The 26,978-nt window shown below is 43.1% G+C and overlaps 1 protein-coding gene across 11 annotated transcripts in view; it reads left to right on the plus strand.

Moving 5' to 3' along the window:
• Positions 1-26,978, plus strand: part of PATJ (PATJ crumbs cell polarity complex component) — a 145,983-nt gene that overhangs the window by 67,851 nt on the left and 51,154 nt on the right. For all 11 annotated transcript variants that reach the window (XM_090146792.1, XM_031603529.2, XM_090146791.1 and 8 more), the window contains 2 exons: positions 18,531-18,727; positions 25,981-26,072. In XM_090146792.1, the coding sequence (XP_090002918.1) occupies positions 18,531-18,727; positions 25,981-26,072 (289 nt within the window). The remainder of the gene's footprint in view (positions 1-18,530; positions 18,728-25,980; positions 26,073-26,978) is intronic.

Consider the following 26,978-nt stretch of genomic DNA (forward strand, 5'->3'; position numbering starts at 1 on the left):
GGTTTCAAATAAGCTTAAAATAATAAAAATAGATAATAAAAAATCGTGAAAGGTGACTAAGATAATGGACTAGATGCTGCAGCGCTCAGACTTCCTGTCTGCAAGGATGCTTGACTGTATCTAATAAGGGGATAATAATGTCCCCTTCCTTTGTTGTTTTTTTTTTGTCTGCAGATAATGCAAAAATCAATGGAGCTATAAGAAAGCATAATTATTTATCTTCCTAACACACTTTTGAGGAATGGCGCTTCTTCTACTGAATCAAAACTTCTTTAGTGTTTCAGCCATGTGTTCTCCTTTGTGGTTGACCTGTGGCTGCTTAGGGTGACAGAGGGGCAAGTCTCCCTGTGTGTGTGGATTGGTTTGGATGAACGTACCCAAGGCTTTCACGGCTTCCACAGCATCAGTGATGTTGGGACTCATGGGAGAGGAGGATGGCTTTCATTAAAAACAAAAGCTTAAAAACTGGTAGAGAGTTCAGCTGAGGCTTAATGGAGTTTATGGCCAAGCACGTGGAGTGCTTTAGGTGCACCCTCAGGAAGTGTTTGTGTTCTGCTGTGGGTGAAGAAGACAAAATATCATTTTCCCTTTGGAAAAATGCCAGAATGATGAACAGTAGCCAAACAAAAACTTTCAATAAAGCAGTTTAAGCCTTGGAGTTTGCCTTAGGTAAAATGGTGCTAAAACAGAGGAGAAGAAATTTTAATGTGGGGGGTGGGGGGGTGGTAAACCAAAACCTGTGATCTCCAGGTGAGGCAGCTTGTGTAGCCAAACACTGCCTCTCCAATAGATGTCACTGCAATCAACAGCAAATAGAGAAGATGTTCAAAGAGTAAGATGCAGCCTGGAAAAATGCTTCAAGCAATAGGAAAATAAAATTTTGGGAAAAAGAATAACAATTGCAATAATTAATTGTCTTAAATATATTAACAAGTATATTTAGTGCAGCGCGTTTCTAAAGACCGTGCAGGAGTCAGGATTAGACAAACAGAGCAGTGACTTTATTTTCTCGCTGTGTTAATCTCTGTTTAATATGACTGTACTGCTAATCTGCTTTTCCTTTTCTTATTCTGACCCATAATTAGCTAAAAATATGTAACTTTTGTAGCCAGCTCTAATAGAGCATCCAGAAGGGCTGTGCATTCCAGGCAGACAGCAAGCTGCTGTGCCACATGAGGATAGATTGCAATGTTGGTGTCACTGCAGGCTGGGGCTGGGGGTTAGTTTGGGTTTCTGTAATTCTGCTGTTTTCTTCTGTATTTGTGAATCACGTGCACAGTTTTCAGCATCTGATGAAGTACTGCAAAAGGAAATTACTTTTTTGATGAATTAATAGTAAAATTGCAGCTGGGACTCCTTGTATTTTTTTCTTTACTGTGTGCTTGTACATAATGCACTGAACAGATGGCTTTGTGTGTGCTGTGATACATGTTCTAAAGAAAGGACAATGATCTTTAAAAATGAACAAATTAATGGCATTACCAAAATAACTGAGAATTTTGAGTTAATTTAAATGTGCCGTTTGGAACAGAGAATTAGTAAGGAATTCCCAAAATGAGTGAGTGTATTTCTAAATGTAGAAAGACGTTTTATCTCTTTAATTACTGAATGAGGGATTGTGATTCTCTTCAATATTTCGGTTCAGCATGCTTATTGCCGTGAAACTAATGCTGCTCATTCAGAGTTGCAGTAAAACCTAAGTTAGGATGAAGTTTGAATTTTCCCTGTGCTTCCAATAACGGCTGCGTTTTGTTTTCTGACACGCTAAAATCCAGCAACAAAAATCCACGAATTCGTATCAGTGTTGGGAAACTGCAGGATTTGCAGCATTGGTAAACAGCGTATTTAGTGGAGCCGTTTGACTGAGGAATGCAATTTTTAACCCCTGTTGTTTGCATGAGAAGGATGCTTTGATAAATAACGCCCATTAACCGTTCCTTTGCCATGCGGAGGGCCATTAAGCGTGGCAGTACCTGCAGCTGGCAGTGACACAAACAACCATTTGAGGTGACTCGTGTTGGGGATAGAGATGTCATTTGAATGCTAGCACAGCCAGGCAGTGCACAAACAGCAGCCGTGGAGCATCAGTGGGTCAGATGTGGGAAACCAGGGATCTGCTGCTCCCTGTGTGCTTGCATAGGCAGCTTTCATCTGCTGGCAGATGTAACTGTTAGCTTGTGGGTTGCTTGAAATTAATATAATTGATGGCATCTCATAATAGAAACAGACAGACGGTTTGCCCTTAAGGAGAGAAAAATCTCAGAAAAATAGGCCCAAGGTCGTCAGAAGAAAGACGAGCACTGAGCCTGTGTATGATGAGGATTTGAGCTGCTTACAGCACTGAATGTTTGTCAGGAATGCAGATACCTTGAAGTACATGCTGGTACAGCAATGGTACAAGGGGGTTTCCCAGGTAAGGATTCGAATCTCTCTCTTTATTGTGTTTGTTTCCAGCAAGTCATTTTGAGTATGTTTAGTGATATTTTAGAACTAGGGAAGTGCTGGAGATGAAAAAATAATGGCACGGATCTTTCTTTTTTTTTCTTTCTCTCAGTTTGAAGCGTGGACATATAGCATGATTAGAATACTGAATGCATTTAATATCTTTAATATGTTTTGTCTTCTGTTTCCTTATAAATCATTGTTCCTGCTGTGTGTTGGTGCTGAACATTCTTATATACAAAACTGGTGCGAGCATGCCAGTGCTTAAAGTATAAGAATTCCTAGCATTAAATTTCTTGCTGTATAGAATAATCTACTCTTCCATAACTGTTATTGTAATGTAGAGACAGATGGCTGAATTTTCTTCACTTTGCTTGTTAAGAATGTGTTAGGTAAATGTTTTTAGACTAAAATAAAAAGCTGCTGGGAAATCTAAACTGAATATTCAGCATTTTCGTGGTATAAAGAGGCAAAACAAGAATAAAGCAATGTGATAATAAACAAACGAGCTATTTGCAATGAAGGATAATCTAATCTTTAAATATTGCCTTAGATTGCATTTGTTCTTAGGTATGATCTTTTCTACCAACACAAACCAGGTATCCAGAGAATAGCATTAAAATGCAAGGCATGAAACATACCGATTTGATGCTTTAAGGTTATTAAATTGTTTAAGGCACGGTGCAGGAAGCTTGCATTGCTCAGGATCTTTGATCTTACTCAGGTGTCACAGATAAGTAATTTCATGTAACTCAGAGATAAAGATAACATCTGTGGTATAAATCTGCATACGCAGGTATTGCTGTGCAAACTTGTTAAGAGATGATGATACAGGTACGTCTCCATATCGCTCACTGATATCACTGCAATGACCTGCAACTAAAAATATGTAGAAAGGATGCAAATGTTTAAAGAAATAAATGAAAGACAAATATTAGCCTGTAAAAGGTTATTATGTACTTATATCCTTAAATGTCTGATTTTTAGATAGGAAGATATGTTTCATCAGTACCGTCATAAATTATGTTGATCAACTGCACCAAAAAAAAAAAAAAAATAGAATAAGCTCTACTTGTGCATCGTGCCTTGTCCAGACTAGCAGAGCATTGCTTTTAGTTGGAATACAGAGTACATTGTTTGCATAATAGCTCTGTTCCAAAATGGTCTGTTTGGTTTAAGCAGTAACTCCTCCAAGTACGTATTGAGAACAAGCCTCTAACAGCAGGGAAAGTAAAAATGTGAGATGACGATAATTTTATTCATTACAGATGTTACTTAATTTTCCACAGTATTGCAGTCATTGAGACAGCTGTCCAGAATAACTTCTTTAACTGTTTGAGGAAGTTGAAGTATTTTTTTTCTCCCTTGTCTTAAGGCTTGATTTTCCCCCATTCAATGCAGTGGCTTAGGGGCTAGTCATCAATTTACCTTCTGCTTTGTGAGATATATAATTTCTCTTTATGAGACTAGCTGGCATTGAAAAGCAATCCGAAATATTTCTCTGTAGGTATGCTAGCTGGAGTGTGCTGTGACAGGTTACTGAAAATTGTTCTGTGGCACGTAGTGGTCACATGCACACTGAAAACAATTGGTAAGTTAAATGACACATGTGTGCATGAAAGGCTTTGGTATCTACCCCAGATGAACATATCAGTTGTATTAGTGAATTCAGAATACCTCTCCTATATTGGAGCTGGAAGAGGTGTTGTGGTGATGGGCTGGAGGACGGGTAGTTCTTTCTGCTACCCTAGAAATAACAGTGAGCCCTTTGTTATTAGGGTATTGATAGATACCTCTGCTTGCCTCATGAGTGCTCAGAGATCACAGCTTGAGCTTCCCTGTCTTTCTTTCTCCCAAAAAGTTATCAGAGGCATTGTTTAAGCCTTGATTTTTTTGGGGGGCCTCGTCAAAGGAGCAGCAAATTTCTATGGCTGTGAGTGGAAGAAGTGCAACCTCTGCTGGACAGGGAAGGAGGGAAGGTCTAAGGAGCGAAGCCCCCAGAGCCAAGGACTCTGGGTGTAATGGCATCCCTCTACAGACAGCTCCAGTGTGGGCTCCTGTTCTGCATGGACCTTCCAAGCACCCACTGGCAGCAAGGGGCGAGTGTTTCTGTCAGATACCAACCACTTCAGCTGGGCAGTTCCAGAAGGGAACGTTTTGCATCAGGAAGATGTTTCCAACAGGCAAGTGGCATGGCAGGTACATCAATTCATAGCATCTTGGTGCTGTGTGCTCCTAGCTCTTTCTCTGCCTACCCGCAGACCTACAGCTGTGATTCAAGATTCATGAGCATCATTGGCTGGGGTCGTGTTGAGGAGGGAAAAGAGGGGGGAGAGCAGCATGGAGGAATGGGGGTCGTTGATTCAAAAGTGCAACTGGAAAACAGAGAACGTAAGAGGAATGCTGGGCTGTTGTCTGGGGAAAGGACAGAGCGTAAGTGTGCAGGAGGACACTTCTGCACATTCTTCTGTGTGCACGTAGTCCAGCACAGAGCCAGCAGCCTCTGCTGTCCCCAGCAGTGGTACCTGAGCAGTCCGAATTTGGGAACTCTTGTTCCAGCTGCTGCCAGGTGACAGAGCTGCCCGTGGGTTACTTCTGGGGTGAAAACTTGACTTTGTCATACTGTTTGGTGATTGTTCTGTTGATACCAAGTGTTTTCAACTTTTTTAATGCTTTACATATTTTCAGAGGTCTTTTCTTATCCCTTATCTGATAACTAAGTGTGTTAGCTACCACTTCTATGTAAATAGTTCATCTTTATCTGAGAATTCATGTCCACCAGCTTAAGGAGTATTTTCTGACCTATAAATGTTAAATTTACGAACCAGGTGCTCAATAAATGAGGTGGGAAGTTGTCATTTCCATGGTGTGACAATCCTAGGAGTATTAGGAGATATTGAACATAAGCTCTCATATCTGTAACACTCTGTTACTTAGAGTGGAACCACATACCTGAATTAGGAGTAATTGGAGGGAAATTCCACAGAGTATGTCAGCACAAGGCATTCGTTTATGTCTGCAGGTGGAGTTCAGTGGTGCCTCTTTACACTGTGAGAGCAGGGCTTTTACTCCATCCAAATGATTCTTAAAGGTACTGTGCTATTTGGTGTTCATCCCTCCTGGTGCTCTGGGAGCAGACAGCAAGCAGTAGCATTCGCTGTGCCTTCAAACAACATCAGAGTATTCCTGTACCATATATGCCTTCAAACCTGAGCATTTTTCCTGTGCTAAACTGTAAACTTTAATACATGCCGTGTTCTGAACCAAAAAGATTAAATTAATTTTACATCACATCAAGTCTAGCTGTAATTTCCTCCATTTTGTAACCTGTTATTCTCTTAGGGATGCAGCAGGTTATTTGAGGATTATCACAGTATTGTTTTGTTGTGTATTGTTAATGCTTTTGAATAGGCAATGCAGCAGTTTTAGAGCAAGACCTTGTTCTAGGATTGAGTTGTTAGGTGCAGAAGATGTGATTTTTGAAAAACTGTTTCTCAAGGGAAGAAATCCATTAAGTGAACAGCCCGACAGAATGGCAAGCAGTCAGCGAGGTGTCACCGGAGGGATGAGAGAAGAGCAGATGGGAAAGAAATGAGATGAGCCCAGGACTTGATGGATGAGGGAGCGAGTAGAGCTGTATGCAAGGATGAGCACAGGCAGCAAAGGAGCGAAGGCCAAGGATGATGTTGAATGGGATTTGGTGAGGCGTTGGGAGCACAGCAAAGCCTCTCACACACAGAATGTGGCAACCCTTCTTTGTGCACACTAGAAGTTTGCTGTGGTGTGGTGAGTTGGTGGGATGTATGGTGGCACATGCTGGGCAGCTGGCCTGCTGGGAAGGGCAGGGCAAGGCAGCAGAACTCACTGCAGCTGTTGGCATTGGGGCAAAGCCATAGTGCAGCCCTTTCAGCCCTTTCTGAGTCTGTGCTTCTGCTGCAGCACTACTGCCTGGTCCTGGGTACCTGAGGACAGATACCTGAAACAATTGGGTGCTGTCCACAGCAAGGAGCTGGGTGCTGTTGTGAAGAGTTTAATGAGCACTTGTGTGAGTGCTGCAGCTAACGAAGCTGGATTCCTACAGGTGTGCGTCTCCTGCTCTGCTGACATGGCTGTGTTGAGGAAGGTGTGAGCTCTGATTTAAGCTTTTTGTGCGACTCGAGCGTTTCTAAGGGCTTTCTCTCGTGAATTCTGTGGTGCTTTAATAAAGTGTGATCTCACACTGAGGCCTTTCCCTCAGTCTGGGAATTTATCAGATTTTTCTCCCCTGCACAGCTGCCTATTTTTGCAAACCTCTTATAGTACCTTTGAGACCTCTATTCCACTATCAGATTTGCATCAAACTGGCCAGGAGGTTCAAAAGTGCTGGGACAGGAGCTTGGACGCACAGCTTTGTCTCAATAAGGAAGCAGAATAAAATGATTTACCACCTTAGAATTTTATATCTTAAACTCTTAATTTATGTTATTAATAAACATTGGAGCATAACCACTGCAGTGCAGTTGGGAAGGCTTGCTGTCTGTTGCAGCTTGGTTAGTCTGTTGGCCGTCTTGGTTGGCCATGTGAGATACACAAAGCATCTTGATCCTTCTGGAGCCACAGTTTCTAGAGGTTAGATGGCCATTTGAATTTTAAAATAAAATCATATTAAGGGCAGGATCCAGGGATTTCTAGCTTATAAAAATGACAGTTTATTCTTGAGGAGCAAGACTTGAAAGGCTCTGGGTCATCCCTCTTTAGGCTAAACTTGCACGAAAGAAAACATCAGTTGAATATCAAGCTGAAAGAATTACAGTAAAAACCACCATATCCCACTCAGTTTTCCCTGGAGCATTTGTTTTTAAACTCACTCTCTCAGTTGATTTCCTTCTCCAGTCAGAATTGGATAAGTCTGTTTAATACTGTGGAGTTTATCCCTTCAGCTCTTCCTCTTTGGATAAATCCTTGGAGATGGATTTTTTTTTTTTTTTTTGCCAGAGGGAAAAGAGTGCTTGGCATATTGCAAGTATTTTTTGCAAACACATCATCAATTTCCTGATTATAATTATGCTCATTTAAAAATGCCCAAAGCTTAATGCATTAATATCTTTATTTCATTAAATACTTTGAAGTGAAGCTGTTTGTTACCTGTTGACGTATTTTGGGTACTGAAAAACCTGTTAAAATTCTCTGTTTGTGATTTTATTTTTCTTCTGCAGGGAACTGAAAGCCTTGCTCAGCACTGCTTAGGTGCAATGTGCTATAAGCAAAGGTGTCTGATGGTAATCCTTCACTTTATTTCACTCCTTGACGGTGAGAAATTAGGTCTGCTGCTTTGAAGAGGTTTAGAAATTTCAAGATAGTCTTTCTTATACAAAATACTGTCCTACTTAATCAAGTTATCAGGTTGTATGATGTCATAAACCGGATTTACTGCTTGAAGAGGCTTTCAGGACAGCTGATTAAATAAGACACATGATTTACTTGGGAAGAATATACAGCTGTGTTCTGATTTCACAGTGATTTTAGTTGGTGGGTTTTGTGTGGGGACAAATTATCTATTCATCTGTCCAGGTCCCTTCACCTCTCAGAGGAGAGCAGCTGGCTGCAGAAGTGTAGGAGTTGCTCTGTCACCAACATGCTCTGGCACATCAATCCCAGTTCTTACAGAGCTGATACTGGCACAAAAATCTTTATTAGCGGAGAATATACACTTATTTTCAGTTTATATCACATAAGAGAATTTAAAATAATTGTAAGCAATAAAACCTTGCTTCCTCAGTTTAGTTGTTCAGCTATATTCAAAGTCTTTACATTGTCATCCTCCTTTGATGCTCTGTTGTTTCTCAGGCTGAAGCTCCTCAACATGAAACAGTCTCAGAGCAGGCAAGTCCCTGCTCCCATCCTCCCCAGCTGCTTCCCATGCTGAGTGCCTGTTGCCCTTCACTTCCTCAGCCTGCCCAGCTCTCACATCCAGCAGAAAGGTGTGACCCACAGAAGAGGAATGGTCTCTGGGTTATTGACCTGCACAGGCTCACAGAGGATGGAGGCTATTCTCCTTCAACTCTGCTTCACATGGAACTTCTCATGGGCTAAACTCATGCCCTAAATATAAGAGTGCTGTGTTCGGATGCTTTGCTTTTTTCTCCTCTGTAAGGCTAGGAAAGGTCTTCACTTTGGTGTACAGTTTGAGCTGAGGCACCGACTCAAAAGTGAAGCATGTGGGCTGAGCACAAAACAAGTGATGGAAGCTGTGGGCTGTGTAAGGAGATTGCTCTACACAAAACCCATGCCAGCTGAACCTGGCTGAAAAGCAGTCAAAATGTGTGTGTGGGGGGGGTTGCAGATTCCTTCTTCTGAAGCAGGAGGGGAACAAGGGGCTGTGTTCAAGGTGGGAAGTGCAGCCCTGCTCTCATGTTGGCCCAGCTTTGTAGCTCAGTGGCTGGCTTGGAGCACAGCTGCCCCAAGTTGCAGCTAGCATACCACAGAAGACTGAGCTGTGTGTCAGAAACCTCGCTCAGAGATGTGGAGCAGGTCTCTCTCTGCCTGCCTCATCTTGGACCTGAAGCTTTGTGTAGTGAGCCAACAGTTGCCTGCTGCTGGCTCTACCATTAGCTTGTGTATCTGTTCTACATGTAATGCTTTGATGAATGCATTAGATATCATAAACAGGATATACATGTGATAGCTACAGATATAGAAGATAGGAAAGACAAAGTAGAAGAATTGTTAGCGGGTATTTTTGTTAACAGAAGTTTTAGAGTGAATTTGCAGGTACATATTTATTTTGTTTTTAGGCACAGAGCTGGAAGCCTCCAGCACAGCCAGGTGTTGCAGTCATTTTTCATTTTCACTCTTCATTTTACCTCAGCAATCAAAGGCAAGTCATGACATTGGGAAACTCGGGATTATGCTTGAGAGAAAATCAAAACCTCCAAGCGTTCCTTGATGTTGTAAAAAGCTTGAAAATATAATTCAAGTGCAATTTGATAGCTCAAAGAAACCAGGACTTAGATCCAACCCAGACTTTCTCTTTCTAAATATCTCAGCCCCATGTTTTTATCTAACACGTGGCTTCCTGGTTGTGTACCCAGAGCTGTTCAGTGCTGGGCTGGGTGTGCAGCACCCCAAAAAGCAGCACTAGGATGGCCTCTGGGGACTGACGTCTCAGCAGCAGAGGGAATGGGAGAGCACAGATCCTGTGCAAAAGCGTGACGGGTCCTAAAATGCACTAAGTAAGTTTTAAATGGTGACCTCTAATCTATTGACATAGCTTAACAACACGAATAAAATGTTTGGGAAATGTATGTGTGCACCTAGAGAACTGGGAGAAATCTGGACCTAGAGCTGCCTGAAGCAAAGCCCTGTTCTATCTGTAGCTTATTCAACTAATTTAGTGGGAATAAAAATAGCTTATCAAACTTGAACAACTTGTTAGAAGCTGGAAAAGGATATTTTTCTTGTCCAGCCTGTGAATAAAACAAGGGGTGTGAAGTTGAGAATTGTCAGTTTGCAGATGATGGAAGTGTTTGTGGCTATGGTGTGTGAGGGCAGAACCTCCTCCGCAGTCCCTGCGTGGCACTTTCCCTTAACAAGGTGTTGGTGAAGGCCCAAGGACAGACGAGGAAATCTTTGACAAAGTGGGAATTAGGCTGTTTAGAAATGCTTTTGTTCACCATACAACCTTGGCTGCTCTCTGCTGTGAGCAACAATACTGTTATTTAATATTCCAGTTTTAAATGAAAGCATACTTTAGTAAAAAAAATTTCTTCTATTAGTCATAATTGGCATAGTTATATGTAATAGTTTTGGTACAAAGCTATTGCTTCTGCTTTAATTGCATTCTGATTTCCTTTCCAATTCAAATGTTATGTATCACCAGGAAAAATATCTAATGCATAAGAAATGTTTTCAATATTTGATATAGGTGATAAATATTGAGCATTTCAGCAGATGTGCATTAAATTTTGTTTTCTTAAGTACTTCCATAGTGTTTTATCCCCAGAGTTGGTGTAAGGATGGGACAGACTATATGAATACCAACTTTTATCAGAGATAAATGTAGTGGTAAGTAGCCTGTAACAATCAGCAAAATAACTAAGAAGTAAATATATATAAAAAATAATGCGTAAAATAGCTGATCGTTATCTCTCTTTCTTGGGCCTTCTTGATGTAAGGCATTTTCCTCCCTGCATTTTCCAGCATAGCTATGTGGGTGTTTTCTAGGGCCTTCCAAATCTGGATGACTCATCTAACTTCAATATTTTCTAATTGTTGTCACAGCATATTAAAAAAACTTCTGCATAAGCAGACCTAGACCACTGTCACTTTTTTTTTTTAATATATAAAAATTGAATTCAGTTTTTGCCAGCTCAGTGTGTCACTGCATCACTATGCTGCAATGCCAGGCTGTGCTGCAAGCCGTTGTATTGTGCTGTGTTTCTTTCTGCCCTGCTCTTACCTCCAACACAGAACAGTTTCTCCATGGCATGATCTTCAGCCAGTTCACCAGGCTATGACTTGTTACTGCAACGTTTTCAGCTTTATGGCTTTTGATCTGTGTTTCACCAGCAGTGATAATTTCCCTGGAGATCCTCCTTGAATGATTTTCTTTAGATCTTTGGGCTCATCAGTACAGGTGGTGATCTCTGGTCAAAAAACCTTTATTGTTAAGTCCGAAAGCTTCCTGTTTTTTACGTCCTGTCTCCCTTTAGATGGAGGCGGATCAGGCTGCTGTTGAAGGTTCATGACTTAGGTAGTCACTGTGCAAGAAACATCTCAGCATCCTGGCTTTTGAGACATGTTCTCTGCTTCCCTTTCCAGTTACTTGGGGCTCTTCTGCAGAGCCTTCATTAGGTAACAAACTTCCAATTTTTGACTGTACTCTGGTGCTGTTCACTTTAATTAGGCTTGGTGCAGAAAGATACCGAGATAATAACTGTGCCATGGTCTTTTTGTGGGAACATCATTATTTAAAGATGAAATACCGTCAGCTCAACTTACACTGTATTACTGTCAAGGGAGAGAGAATTTAAATGTTGCAATGATAATTTATCATTGTTGAGACCAAGCAAAGAAGGCATGGATTTAGAGCTCACCCAGTACTCCCTGTTCAGTCCCAGGCATGCTTAGTCTTCCACAAGATGAAGGAGCAGCTCTCAGATACACGTAGAGAGAAGGGACTGGTAGCCCAGCAGGGCAAGGTGGGCCAAGGCAAGCCAGAAACCCTGCTCCTACCAGAAAGAGTTGCTTAGAAAAGAAATTGCTATCCCAATTGTGAGATTTTTTTTCTAAAATTTGTGTGTGGTATAGATCTCTGAAATGTCTTCTGTTGGGCAATCTGGTTTTGTGTGCGTCGAGCATCCTTACAGAGTGATGACAGTGCAGTGTAGCAGCCACAGTGCAGAGGCCAGGACAACAAGCCACGTGCTTTTTGAGCTGTTTCAGGTTTCCTTGAGCCTTTGCAGATGGCAGTTAGTATCTCTCAGTGTCTTACGATACGAAGATGTCCTGAGTTCCTGGAGCACTGTGTCGGGTCAGCTCAGGAGAGCAGGACCTGCTCTGTTCTCAGTGTGCTTGGTGCCATCCCCCTAGATCAGCTGGGGAGCTGGCAGCTGTTGTATTATGGCCTCAGAGGAGTATACTGTATGGCAGAACGAAGAGCAATGTTACACAGTGCAATATTTTTCTATGGGATTTTTTCAGTTATCTCTTCAACAGCTGAAAACAAGTCTGCACGAGCTTTCTTTGGAGGCTCCCCCATTTTTCTGGATGTCACTGGTTTAAAGTGCCTCTGCCTTTGGTGGGTCTGAGCATCAACCACGTCGTGATATATTTTTATGCATAACTATTTGTGTGCTCAAAGTGGGCTTTGTCTAAGGAAAAATGCCACTGCTGCTATCTGCATTTGTTGCTATTTCTGTTCTATTCTGTTGACTGCATTCAAACACCAAGTGGCAACGTGTGCTGAGACAACCAGTTCTGTCTCCTGTCTGGATGCCACACGTACCAGCCATGGAGCAGGGCACGAGGTGCATGTGGGCAGCCTGTGCCGGTCCTCTCCACAGAAGGCTGTGGGTGGTGGGACCATCAGCTGGAGTTCAGTGCCAGTGCTCCATATGAGTGCCTGATTGCGAGATTGTGGCACCCAGAGATCGCTTCTGAGTAAACCCAAGTGCTTTAATGAGGGTTAATGTCTAATTTGCAAGGCAAATGAGTGGAAGTATTCTGTGCAGAGGAGGGGAGATTCCCATATAATTAGCAATTATTCACATCAGGATGCTCTGCTTAGCACACGTTCACTAAATCATCTTCAATGCGCTCAAGGTCTCGGATCAGTACGAATAGGCTCGTTATGTGCTTCTCATCTAACTGAAAAAGCAGAAAAACATAAAATATGCCTTCCTCCCTCCTCAGAGATCTTAAATGTATTAAGAGGCAACAGCTTCTAGAAGGAGCCTTAGGTTTGAAATGGGGAAAAAGTAGATGGCAAAACTCCATTTGTTTGCAACGATGATGTGAGATGGTGCAAGCAATGGAGATGCTCCATTATGTTCTGGGCTGCAGCCAGGGCTGAGCACCACTTCTCTCTCCTGCTCTCTTGGCTGTTATAATTCCTGGGTTGCAGGAAGAAAAAAAATATATATATGATAACTGTTTCTAAATGTCAGCTGCTCATGGGAATGAAACAAAATGGTACTTGTTATGGATTATGGAGGCTACTTATACCTTTGTTCCTCAATTAGTTAGAAATGACTGGTGGGATCTTCTCCCCTCTCTCATAGAAAGAGTGATGTGAGGGACAAGAGGAACAAGTTTTCATGGCCATCTGTAAAGCTATTGCAAGCATTTGCATGGTGTGAAAGGAGCAAAGCAGATGGGAACCTGAGCTGAAGGATGCTGTTGGAAGAGAAGGAGCTCAGAGATCCTAAATAATGCCCTAAATCTTTCACACCTGCAAAAGAAGCAGTCCTCACGTTAGGTAAGGATTCCGTTTTGTGAGAGCGTAGTGCTTGTTTGCTTGTAATGCTGGAGCTTGGGTGAGATGTGTTTGTGAGGGTAGGAAAGCCAGCAGTCACTGCTCCTTTCGAGAAGGCTGGGCAGCAACTTGTGCTTGTGCTCTCGTCAAAAGCAGTGCTGTACTGTTTTGGTGCATGGTATTGTGGGGAGGAAGGGGAGAGGTCAGCCGTGCAGCTCTGTGTGTATGGCAGACTCAGGCTTGAGATATGGGCATTAATTAAAGTATTTGACAGAGAATAATGGGAATGCTGGGTTTTATTCTTCTCTGAGAGTCATTGGTGAATGACTTCTAAATGGTGTACATGAAGCAAAGCATCACTGGGGGGGGGGGAGGTGGCTTTCACAGAATCACAGAATTGTAGGGGTTGGAAGAGACCTCCAGAGATCATCGAGTCCAACCCCAAAGGGTTTCAAGGTGAGACTGCAGGAGGCGCTGGACTTCTGGATCCCAATGAAGCCCCTTGGCTGCCCCAGTCCAGCCCAGGGTTGCTCCCTGCCACCCACTTACAGAGAACTGCACCCACAAAGCTGTTGGCTCCAGCAAACATCATCCTCCTCTCACCACTCAATGGAGGACTGACCAAAGCACGGTGTCTGGCTCTTCCATTTAGATGTGCCAGTTTTGAATAGATCTGCCCTATTTTTCCCCTCACGTGTTGGTCATTGAGAGAGGAGTATGAGTGATTTTACGGAGTTTAAGAAAGCGTTACAGAAATCATCTTCTCTCTGTCAATTCAAAGCTTATGAAAACAGATGAGTGCATCACTTTTGAGATAAGGTTTGAAAAACTGTCTGCCTCCTTGGAGCTGAATAGAGGGCTAGTGGGAAGATTAAAACAATAAGCTTATTATATTATTAGTAGTGGGAGAATTCTAAACCCCATTTGTTCAATTACGGTCCCTTAAAATATGCTTATTTAGGTTCTTGTAAATTGTAATCAGTAAATTAGACACGCTGCCCTCACAGCTTGAGGGTTAGCTTTCAAGGGACTTCCTACTTCTTTTTTTTTTAATGTTTATAGTGAAATGAAGAAGGGAATTAGTTGTTTGATATGCAGGGCTGGCTCTGCTGGAGGATGCTGGCTGCATTCTGATGCCTATCTTTACTAAAGCAGAACCAGCAGCCGTGGTGCTGCAGCACTGCTGTCTCAGACTGTGGCCAGGTTATGTGCTATGTGATAAAAATGGTAGCTGAAACCATTAGAATGAATGCAGGCTGTTAAATAAGACCGTGGTAAAGTCTCCAAAAGGCAGCATACATCGCTAATAGTTATCTGAGGTAACACAAAAGGAATGGAAAATCCTCAGCATCACCTTTTATATACAGATCTCATCTGTTGTTTCTTTTTGTGGTGCATCCCCCCACCCTCCGTTTCTTTCCTCTCTGCTTTGCCTGGGCAGGTTTAATATCGAGTGTTTGATACTAAAACCAGTCATCTGGCTGAGTCATCCAGAGCTGTTTCTTTTCTCTTTTTTACCTCTCTAGATGGACTCTAATTTGCATCATGCAGAGACACCGTTTTCAAAAGAACTCCCTCTCCCTTTCAGCTCATTTAGCTGAAGATTTCGGCAGGTTTGGGCAACAGGCTCCCCAGCATTCTGCAATGCTTTATATGTCTTTGCAATTCAAAGAGCCTCTTGCCTTCCTGGGAAGCTGGTTCTGTTTTTTTTCAACACAGATTAAATGTGCGTTTGTTGCAGTACTACATCATGCAAACTCCAATATCCTGGCCATATCTTCCCCATTTATTTCTTTTATCTCTCCATTTTATATAGTAGGAATAGTGGCTGAATCAGGGAAACACATGCAGCAGCATAACAGTATATTGTTTGAAAGCAGTTGTCTTCCATTTCCAGGGTTCCATTTCTCTTTTGAAATGTAATTGTCTGCTAATGGAACTGGGGAATGTTATTGTGGGAGCGATCACTGCAGTGTGCCTGTGCTTTTAGTTCACATCGTGTCTGCTCAGTATTTCTAAAGTAACAGGATCCAACCGTGGCTGGTTAAATACGGGTGCTGTGTTTGCCGAAGTTGTGATAGTTGTGTTGTCACCGATCGTGGAAATCGCTCGGCGCAGCGCCGGCACAAAGCACCACGTCCCATGTGTACAGCAGTAACAACAGAATTACAATTGCCTTGTGTAAGGGATCTGGTAATGAAGGCAGATAATGGGATTCTTTGCAAAAGCAGATGCTAACTGGCTCCCCAGTGCTAGTCAGAGAGCTGGAAAGGAATACCAGCTGGAAGGGGGGAGCAGCTGAAAAAGGCATTAGAAAGAAGACGCCTTAGATGCACGTTTGTTTAAGCAGTAAATACTTGTTTAAAATAATCTTATGAGATTTTTATTAAGAGGCAAACTGAGAATATGATTCCAGCATGATAGAAGTCAGCTGGGTACTCAAAGGAAATCTGTATGTAGGCTGGATGAGCAACACATTGGCAGTGCTGGGAGCAGACCCTGCTGCTGCTGGAGGATGGGACAGAGTGCTCAGTGCAGGGAGAGGCTTTAAAGGTGGAGTGACCCTGCTTGTCCCTGCACATCACTGTGTGCACGCCTGCGGTGTCTCCTGTGATGCTGGGCATCGTGCCCTCCTGCCAGGCTGGCAGCAGGATGCAGTGGGGACTGCTGGCAGCTGGAGTGCTGAGCTGGGCACCAGCCTGTCAGCCACAGCCTGGTTGCATGCAGCCACATCAGGGCCTTCCCTGGGGCTGCCTCACCGCAGGTAATTGCCCTGCCTACTACCTTTTGGAGAACTGAAACTCATTTTGAGTCTAATGCCAGGATGGAGTAGGAATGTACATGTACTTATAAGCCACTGGCTTTTTTTCCAAGTGAGAAGACAGACTCTGTGCCACCCAGCAGAGGAAGCCCTGCAGAGCTTACAGGTGCATTACGCCTTGCTGACAGTGTACTTGTAGATGCTTGCTGTGCTCTGAGCAAATGGGATTGAGATGTGCTGCCCATGGAGAACAAGCAGCAAGGGCAATGTCAGCAGCATCCCTCTGGGGGGTCCTCTTGTCCAAAGAAGTGCATTCTCCAAGAAAACTTAGTTCTGCTGCTGTCCTCTTCTTACAACTGGGAAACACCTAACCTGTCTGGGTTGCTCTCCGGCCGTGGTAGGCAGGAAGCAGCTGCGTGGCCATCAGGGCTGGGATTGGTTTAATGGCAACAGAAGGTGAAACTGTGGTGGTGGGAGCAGGACGTGCGTGGCTCTGCTCACATCTGCTGCGCTTCCACGAGCATCATTTTGAGACCTTCCTCACTTGCTGCTTTCTGGCAGGAAGCATCCTGCATTCCAAGCAGGAAAATAATACTTTCAAAATTTGAGTAGCAAATCACTCCCCTAATTACATTTTGACCCCATTAGTTCAGAAATACATTAAAGAGCCACGCAGCTGCACAGGTTACTGTCTAATGCAGTTCTATGAACTTTTGGCATATAATTGATAGTAACAAGCGAGGTTTCTAATTTGTTATGATATTCTGATTTTGTGCAGACCTTTGAACTTTACAAGTTCAGCTCTCCAGGGATAATGTCTAACCCTTAGCACATGCCTCCCAGGCTTTTAGGCTCAGGCCACCAGCGTTTTGAGCAAGGCAGGAAGATGCCCATAAATACAGCGGCAGGAAGATGCCCATAAATACAGCAGCAGGAGTGTTGGTTCTTGCCATGCTGCCCAGAGCATGGGGCATGCCCTGGGGTGCAAATGGGCTGGAGGTGGCAGTGCATTCCTCTGTCTCTGCTGAATTGGAAGGGCTACTGCAGCTGGAAATCTGCTGAAAGGACCCTGAGAGCAGAGCTGGGATGGTACAGTCACTTAGCAGCCTGCACGCGGGCTGTGCTGCGCTCACCTCTACTTTGTCCTCTTTCTTCCGGCTTTTATTCACTTTGGGATGCTTCCCTCTCACCTTCCCCACCTCCTTCCCCTCTTCCGTGTTGTCATGGAAACGTGCTTAAATCGTGCTATCGAAACGTGCTTCCCTGCAGTGGAATGGTAATAGCTAATATTGGTCTTGCAGCTGCTGACTCAGGGATATGGCTGGGCATGTAATATCTCTTCTCGCACTCCTTAATGCATAATGCAGCAGTTTCTTTCACCTTGGGCTTTATACTGAAGGTGAGCCTCAGTCACAGCAAAACACAGCGATCTGCATTTATAAAGCATGGCCCAGCCGTAAGGTGGGATGCAGGTGGGGCTGGGGAGCTGGCTTTCAGAGCAGCAGAGGATGATCAAACAGAGAAAAAAAATGACCCTTGCTGTGCATGCAAACGTTTGTCTGCCAGTGCTGAAAACAGAAGACATTCAAGCTGAACTGTCAGCATACTCGGTTCCACAGGCACACATTGTGCTCCAAATAACTTTGTGAGTGTATTAGATTCTGTCACAGAAATGGTTGAAATGTAGATGAAAGACAAGTAACTGCCTTAGTATCATCTAAAAACATAATCATTCATGGGCATTGCCACTGACATCTGCTTTGAGTAATCATCTGCGCAGCAGCACATAAAGGTAAGCAGAGCATTGTGAGCATATTCCTGAACCACCAGAAAGAAGCACAACAAAAGGCTGTATTTTTAGATGTGACTTTGCAATATATTTGTAATGTAGACTTTTCAGCTGCACTGATTAATTAATCAGCTCCAACTTTGAAAGTTGCCTGAATTTGATAGTTTTTATAAGGTGAATTTGGGGTGACATCAGAATTTCCTCATTTCCCCTCCTTTCAAAACATTCTTGTTTCAGGACCAGCCTGTTGTATAAATAAAGCAGTGTAGTTCTCTGTTTGGCAGTGTTCTTCTTTGGCAGTGTTAGTGATATCGAGACAACCGGGTGGTTTGCAACAGTCCAAAATCACCCAGGCTAAAGATGCACAACTGTGAGCGGTCTCAGTTATCTCTCTTGGTGACATGATCTGTGGAGGGAACACAGGGGTTAGGTACATCGTATGTCGTTTCAGATTCTGTGCTAGAAAGACCTCTTAAAATATAAATACTGAGAAGCTGTCTATTTCTAGCATGTTTCTGCGTGCCCTTGAGAATCTACATGCAAGTTATTTCATCTTGTAACTTCATGTTTCTTGACCTTTGCAGAAAAGATCAGGCAACGATATGCAGATCTACCAGGAGAGCTGCACATTATTGAGCTTGAGAAAGACAAAAATGGGCTTGGGTTGAGCCTTGCTGGCAACAAGGACCGGTCTCGTATGAGCATCTTTGTAGTTGGTATCAATCCAGATGGACCTGCAGGACGGGATGGAAGGATGCATATTGGTGATGAACTTCTAGAGGTGAGTGTTTCCTTTAACTACTAAATAAGGTTCGTATGGCGAGAGGGAGAGGCATATGTGAGGCTATCATTTGAACCTTAAATAAAGAAATAAAGCCTGCGAGTGGAATTAGGTGGCTGAGGGAAGGAACTGCACTGATTTATGCCAACTGAGAACTTGGCCTTTGGCAGGTAAATGTGTTCTCGGCAAAACAAAAATCATTGGCCTGTGAAAGCTAATGTCTTGTCAGTGAGGTCTGTGCTCTCAGCATGTTCACAAGCTACACACGGTGAGGGACTGTTGAAAGGCAGACAGAGAATAGTAAATCTGTCCTTGTAGTGCCTGTGTGGTTTTGCAAGAAAATTCACACCTTACATTTATAAAACAAAACAAAAATCTGAACACCCTCAAAGTTACCATATGTGTTTTTACAGATGACAGGGATATCCCCCCATTCTGAAAATAAGCTAAAATCTCATGCTGTAATCTGTTTCATTCTGGTGTAAGTTAGAATGTTTATTTTCTTTAATCACATCTGACACAAGGCAGGAGAGCTCAGCAGCTTGTAGGATATTTTGTCTCCTTTTTTCCTTCTTTCTCCTTTTTGGATGGATTTGCTGTATCTCATGATTTTTGGCTGTTGCAAAACAGCGCTTTTCTGCAGTACCTGCAGTGGTTTCCCATGTCATGATTGCTTCAGCAGCTTAAAAGATTAGCCATTTCTGGGGATTTTTCCTCTAGAAGGAAGCCTTCACTGAAGAGCAGGTGTACAGTGGCCCACTGCTATCCATGGGTGGTGATTTCTGATCTTTCAGCAACTCATAGTGGCATCTGAGATCCAACCGTTTCCTCATGTTTCTTGACTTGAGAAAAAGCAATTGGAATGCCTGGGGATACCTCGGGAGCAATCAGAAATCTCTAAGCATTTGTCATTTTCCAGCAGTTCTATAATTATGGGTTTTCAATACACATGATTCACAAAAGGCTTGTTTTGCTATAATAATAGCACCATCTAAAGTTTATTATGTTTTCAAGTGTGATGAATGGTATGAAGGTCTGTACCTTGCTGAAATAGTGTAGGTAAATGACTTTCTCCTTCAAATTAGTTTTCTTTTCCTGGCACCTGATTCTAATAGTTGGAAAAAGTCAAATTGTTGAATTCTGGGTGTACAGCAATTGGAAGGTACTGTACACCAACTGGAAGGTACTGCTTTGCTCTATGTATGTCGTAGAAGAGATAGTTAAGGAGAGACATGAAAGAGTTTTTCGTATTGTTGCACTTCCTTACAAAGAAGGATCCACAGAGGTTTCCTTATATCTCATGAGTTATTCCTCATGGCGTGTGTTTGATCTCATGTTAAATATTACTGTAGTTGAAAGATGCACCATCTGTGATTAATCACATGTACCTTGAGGCTCAGGATTTACACGCATGAGCCATGTTATGAGTAGCATTTCCAAAAACACTGCGTTGCCCTAGTTCCTCTCCCTGCCAAGATGGAGATAAAATGTTGTTTTTCTTCCGTAGGAAAAGAAAAAAGTGACATTTGCAGTCTCATTTCAAATAAACCAAAGTTCAAAGTTTCAGTAACTGCCTCTCTCAGTGAACTTTGCCATCAAATGGGAGGTGTGTCACTGGTGGGCAGAAGTGTGGTTAGTTGTGTGAAAGGATGTGGTGATCTCATTCTGGTCCCCGGTGGGTACGTATCCCGTGGCAAAACATCCTGCAGTACAAAGGAAAGGGCTGCACATTACTCATGTGCAGACGTCTCGTGTTCACACCGGTGGTCAATCGTTCACAGCTCTGTTTTTTTGCCCTTTCAAAGCATTTCAGTGTTATATGTGAGCAGCACTGAAATGAAACTAATGGGCGTTTACACTGGCAGAGTCTGTTTTAATAACTGTTGGGTTCAGTGACCATTTCAGTCACCATTAGGAATACCTGAGAAGCCTACCCATTGCTGAAGTAGGAATGTGGCTTTGTGCTTCTTTTTTACCAGCAATGCAGGGGTTGTGGCTTTACTTGCAGCATCAGTTAAAACAACAAAGAGTGTTAGAAGAGCACTGATGGTAAACTGAAGCATTGACAAGGTAGGAGGGCAGATCCAGGTTGTTTGGGTTTCTCCAGCTAAAGACTTAGAGATAGACTATGAGTACAGCATTCAGGTGCAGAAGTGCTCCTACGGTTCCTTGCCTGTTGTTGGAGAACCGAATTCTATTCCTTGGAGTGGTGCTTCCCTGCATGGCTTTGCCTGCAGGCTGACTGCTGTCCTCTGATGGAAGGCTTTGGGGCTTGGCAAGCACTTGGTAGCATTTGAAGGCATTTTCCCCAAACTGTCATCTGTTTGTCAGCAGGTAGACAACCCTCTACTCTTTTCCAGCAGAATCTTTTAAGTGTATTTATTGCTGCAGCCCAGATTGCACATAAGTTTGAGTATGAGTCTTAAGTGGATAGCTGTGCCATTGGAGGGAGACGGTGCTATCATCCTCTCATGCCCTCCATGGAGAAAAAGTAGTCAGGGCAGAATGTGGACGCTGCATAGAACAATGTATTTTTAACATGATGTAAGTAGTGCTGATCTGTTGGTGTTTTTCCAATCAAAGATGCCATCTGCAGTGCCCCTGCCTGGCCCACAGCTCTCGTGCAGGTGTCCACGCTGCGTGGTGTCTTGGGGTGCTGAGCCCCGCTGCTCTGAGTGCCGCAGGCTCTGCCCTTCTGCTTCGTGTTATTCACACTGAATAACCCACCGTAGGACTGTTGTCATTGTTGTCGTTCAGTGTCAACTGTGTTCTATTAATGGAGCAAGCTGCATGGAGCCTGTTGTGCTGAGTTATTTACGCTGGGATTCTCTGCCGCCCTCCTGGCCCTGCTTATCTCGCTGGAAGGAAGCAGTGGAGGATGCAGCACTCCTGGAAGGAGCCACCTTCAGGCAGCTGTGCTTGAGACAATTCATGGCAGTGCTGTGTTGGTGGTACCTCAAAGCCAGAGGGCCTTCATGCTGTATGCTTCTCCTGGGATTTTGTTATAAGAGTCTTAGATAAATAGAAGTGATGCTATAATAACACATCAGATATGTCAGTATTTTGCCCAAACAAATGAGCTGTCAAGCCAAACTCGTGTCACTTCTGTCTCAGAATGGAGACAGGCTGGTGTTTTACTCTATTCATTTGTTGTGGGATTTATAATTACTTTGGATTGGACCAAGCAGCACCATCCGTCAAAAGCAGCAATAGCTTGAACATGGGAAGAAGGGCTCTTCCACAAGAAAAGCCCTGAATGATTAATTCTGGTGGTGACCTTTTAAATTCCTACTTACAGGACAACACTCTCAGCTCCTGTTCCTGTTCTCAGATTTGTTTCCTGAAGGTAACAGCAGAACAATAGCATCCTCTTGGCCTTTCGTATCAGATGCCACTGCTTTTCACAAGAGCTTTGCATCTAGGCTGTCAGTGGAGGTTAGTGCTGCGAGGTGACTGCTGATGCTCAAGGATGAAGTAGTGGAGCCAGTGGCTCCATGGGCAAATCCCCAGGTTTGTTTTCCCCTTCCAGGCAGGAGAAATGTGGGAAAGAGACAAGAATTCATACTCCAAACAGCAATTTTCCTTTCCCCTGTTTTCCTTCTGCCTATTGCTTTGGGTTTGGGTGTATTTGATAAGAAAGTTTTTGAAATTATTCCTGTTGTTTCAGAGAATCTGATTAAATCTCAGAATGTTTCAATTCCTGTGGTTAGAGGGAATCTAATGCGTTGTTACAAAGGAATAATAACTCCAGAAGGCTACGCCAGTTCCTTTGGCTAGCTTTGGGATATTGTTTGAATTTCATAAAAATCTGATGATACCCATTTTATTGGTTTTCATTACTGCCACATAGAAGGAAAAAAAAAAAAACAGTGCTCTTTTTAAAATACCCATATTTTATGTTTCTTCTCTGCAAGTTAAAATTTGAGAAGCAAACAATTGGTGTTTTTTTTTTAATGTTTCTCTCTTAATTTGGGTGTTTGTGTGTGAAACTGTAAAACAAAAGCTGTGTGCATGGGATATGTGATAAAGCCTGCTGTAGGCCCATGCTGGGCTTATCAGGGATGGAACTTAATTCCATCTTGATCTGACCTTGTACCTGTAGTGCACTCATGGATTTCTTTCTGCTCTCCTGTCTTTCCATGAAGTTATATAAAGAGGCACTTAAGGCTCTTAAGGAGTTGAGGCTTAGATCTGTTTGTTCCTTTTCATAGAATCATAGCCCAAGTTGAAAGGGACCCATAAAGATCATCAAGTCCAACCTTCTTTCATAGAATCATCGAATGGCTCGGGTTGGAAGGGAGCCCAAGTGTCACCAAGTTCCAACTCCCTGCCACAGGCAGGGCTGCCAGTCTCCATATCTGATATTAGACCTGGTTGTCCAGGGCCCCATCCAACCTTGTCCTGAACACCTCCAGGGATGGAGCATCCACAGCCTCTTTGGGCAGCTGTTCCAGCACCTCACCACTCTCTCAGTCAAAAACTTGCCCCTAGCATCCAATCTAAATCTTCTGTCCTCTAGTTTAAAACCATTCCCCCTTGTCCTATCACTATCCACCTGCATAAAAAGTTGTTTTTCCTCATGTTTATACACTCCCTTTAAACACTGGAAGGACACAATGAGGTCTCCCCCCAGCTTTCTCTTTTGTTTGGTCAAACCTTTGTTATTCTTTTCTAACCTTAAAGAGAGAAGTGAAGCTCAGACGGACAGCATTTGACTCCTGAAGCACTCTTTGGTTGGTCCTTTATTTAATTTGAAAGATTAAAATGGCGCTGCTGCTGAAATCCTGGATATTCCCTTTTTGTGTTACTTTTGTAACTTTTGTGCTTTGCTCTTCTCTGTGCTATCTGAACCTGGAGTATCACTGATTCACTTTGCAAAAGAAAGTGACCTTTTTACAAAGAAATAAAAATATAACAAATCCTGTCTGTAATAGCTGTGTGAAACAGTCCAAAACCTTGTGGAGATATATTACTTTGATTACCCTTTCATTTTGGTATAATTAAATAATTATAACTTACAGACCTAGCTCAGAGCTAATTAAATTTTGAACTATTTGATGTATCTACTGAATAGCATTAATTTAGCCAGAGTAAAGACTATAAATTTTAATCGAAGAAGCCTGCTGTTTCAAAAAATTGATGGTAATGTAACTAAATACAAACAATTAGTAAGGCATCCAGCATTCCCAGCAAGTAACTTCTTTGGAGGACTCAGACAAATGACATCACTAAACATGTAGGAAGGTGAAGCTCAGCCCAGGTATCCTTTGTGCCCCAGCTTCTGAACCAGACGTGGGCTGGTTATTGTTTGCAGGTCAATCCATGTGAATAATCAGGCACTGGGGATATGATTCTTGTGCTCACATTGGTCATTGAACTGCTGACACAGGGCTGTAAGGCTGGCGGGTTGTTTCTTTGTTGGGTGAAAAATTCTTCTAAGAACACAAAACCTAAATCCAACACAAACATTTCCAGTAATGAGAAGCCCTGCTGTAATCGCTGGTAAATTGTTCCTGAGGTCCATTATCCGTATTGTTTTAAGCAGCATTGGTGTATCAAATGTGAATGTAAATATTATGTTGTAAAGGAAGAGTGGGAGGAAAAGATGAAGGGTTCCATGGAGCGGGCTGCTCGCTTTGGGGGGTGTGGGGTTGCTGCAGCTCCGAGGTGCCCTAATCCAATCAAGATGCTCCCAGTGAGGGTTTTTTGACAGTTACATGATATATGCTACTCATCTCAATGTCATCTTTTGTCTATTTTTAAACAAAATAGAAATGTGGCCTTGAATTAGTTTCCATATTCACACTGTTTTCTTCTTCACCTGGAACAGAACAGCTGCTCGTTTAAAGAAATGCTTTGCCTTGGGTTTGGGAGCAGGCAGGTAGAAATGGTTCTTCCACAGAGCAGTGTTACCTTCATGTTTATTCCAGTCTGAGTTGTCAGAATTGGAGACCGACCCATTCATCCTCACTGTAGGGGAAGGATGCTTCCTTCCCCACCTGCCTGCGTGTTTGGTTCAGCTTAGTTCGAAACCTGAAAACCACCAGGATGCCACTGAGAGGCTCCTTGAGGGTTTTGTCGGTCTCCTCGATGCAGCCTTCTTTTTCCTTGGTGCTCAGCACAGCTTTCCTTCATTTACATTTGGTGTGGCACATCTGGCTGCCTCCTGCTCTGCTTACAGCCTTTGTGGCTGCAGATTGCCGTCAGGTCAGCATCTCCAGGCTGCCAGCATGCAGGGACAGGAGCAGGGCTGGGTCATGGGGCTGCACCAAGCTGCTGGGAGGTTTATGAAACACTTCAAATGTTACACCACAGGTGGTCTTTGAGATAGGATACCGAGTCTGCTTTTGGTTCATCTTGGAGCTACTGTTGTGACTGTCAAGGTGCCACTTGCCGAGCATGGCAATGGAAGACAGCAGGCACCTAATCTGCCTCAAACTGGGAAAGGGCTTCTGTTCTCCTGCAGACAGGGGTGTGTTGAAGGCCGTTGGGGGTGTTGAGGGCCGTGCTGTTTCCCCATGAAAACTACAGGATTGGCTCACACTCAGAAATGACATCCAAAGCAGTACCTGGTGTTTGTTGCAGTGGTTAGGTGTTTGATTGTTCACAGCAAAAGTAACGTGGTCTATTCTGAAATTGTCCTTTCTGTCTCATCTAATTTCTGAACTGCTGGTTACCTGCAGGTGAGGTGTGCGTCACTAATAGCATTAAATTAGCTCTGCACTGGTTACTCTCTTATATTGATCTAGAATAAAATGTGGAACGCTTTGCTGCTAATACAGTGGGGTTTTTTTCTTTGATTATATTGGACTCAATGATGTTGAAAATGTAATATCTTAAAAATCAGTTCTGCAATTCTGTGGTCCATCCTGAAACCAGCAGGAGGAGGAGGTTGAGCTTTAAATCTTAACTGGTGCCTGCCTTTCAAAAGGAACGATGAGAAACCTGATGAGAAGGTGCTAGTGCTGCTTCTGAGCTGCAGACTGCAGCTCATCCTCCTCCTGTGGCTGGCTGATGGTGACAGCCTTTGTTGTGTGTTTCTGCCTCTCCAGCACTGTGCAGATAGGTTTGTGTATCAGTACTTCTGCAATATTCCTGTCTGTAAAAGCCTCAGAAGGTTTGTGATTTGTATTTCATGACCCACATTTTCTTAGCATCTTGTTTCCTTGTCCTGTGCCTTGGTGGTGTAAATTGAAACAATGCATACTTATTTAGAACTCCATTTACATGAAACTTTTGTTTCCTTTGAACAGATAAACAATCAGATACTGTATGGAAGAAGTCATCAGAATGCTTCTGCAATAATTAAGACTGCCCCATCAAAGGTCAAGCTAGTTTTCATACGGTAAGAACAGTTCTCATCAAAACATTTGTTCATACTTCAGCCTATTCTGTTACATAGCTGCACGTATAACTGACCTACTCAGCCTGTTCTGAAATTGCTGAACTTATTCAGTTCTCTGTGGAATGAAATAAAGGTTTTCCATGGCTATTCATCTCAGGACTGCTGAAGGTCCAACATTTATATACTGGACCTTCATGAATGCCACTGTTTCAGCGGTGGCTTCTGTTGCCACTATCAATTTCAACCATTCCATTTTATTAACGTGGTCTTCTCACCAGTCTATACATCATAGTCGATATTGTTTTATATTCTTTGCTCGTACTCAGCTTACCTGTGAACAATGTAATAATCTGTGGATGAATGCATATAAATGTGTACATTTACTCACATGGCTCTGTCTGGTACAGCATACACAGAAATGATGGAAGAGCAGCATTAGCTTGGTGAAGAATGAGTTGCTATACTTGGCAGCACAGAGGATCTAGAGGAGATTAATGGTCTTGCCTGCAGCTCCCGTGTTACTTTCCCCAGCTATTGAAAATTAAATGTCATGTACAACAACTCACTCACCATTACTTAATTGCATATGGAAAATGTGTCTGGTATGGAACCTCCAGAGGCAGAAGCAAAACGTATGAAACCAAAACCCGGGGCTCAATTTAGTGCTGTCAGGCAGCACTGGGAGTGTGGGCTTCTGGTGAGTCTGCCCTGCTGCCCTGAGCAGCAGCTGCCTGCTTGAGGGTCAGGCTCTGCAGGGCTGCAGTGGGCTGTGCTCATTAGCTCAGGTCTCCCATGGATATGGGAAGAAGTGAAAACAATGTTAGTTCTATCCATATTTCCCCCTTTCCAAGTTCTGTATATAGAAGTGAATTGCAAGGCATAAAATTGTTGTGACAGGCATAATTA

The sequence above is a fragment of the Phasianus colchicus genome, chromosome 9, assembly GCF_987193195.1.
Source record: "Phasianus colchicus chromosome 9, bPhaCol1.hap1.1, whole genome shotgun sequence".
NCBI classification, from domain to species: domain Eukaryota; kingdom Metazoa; phylum Chordata; class Aves; order Galliformes; family Phasianidae; genus Phasianus; species Phasianus colchicus.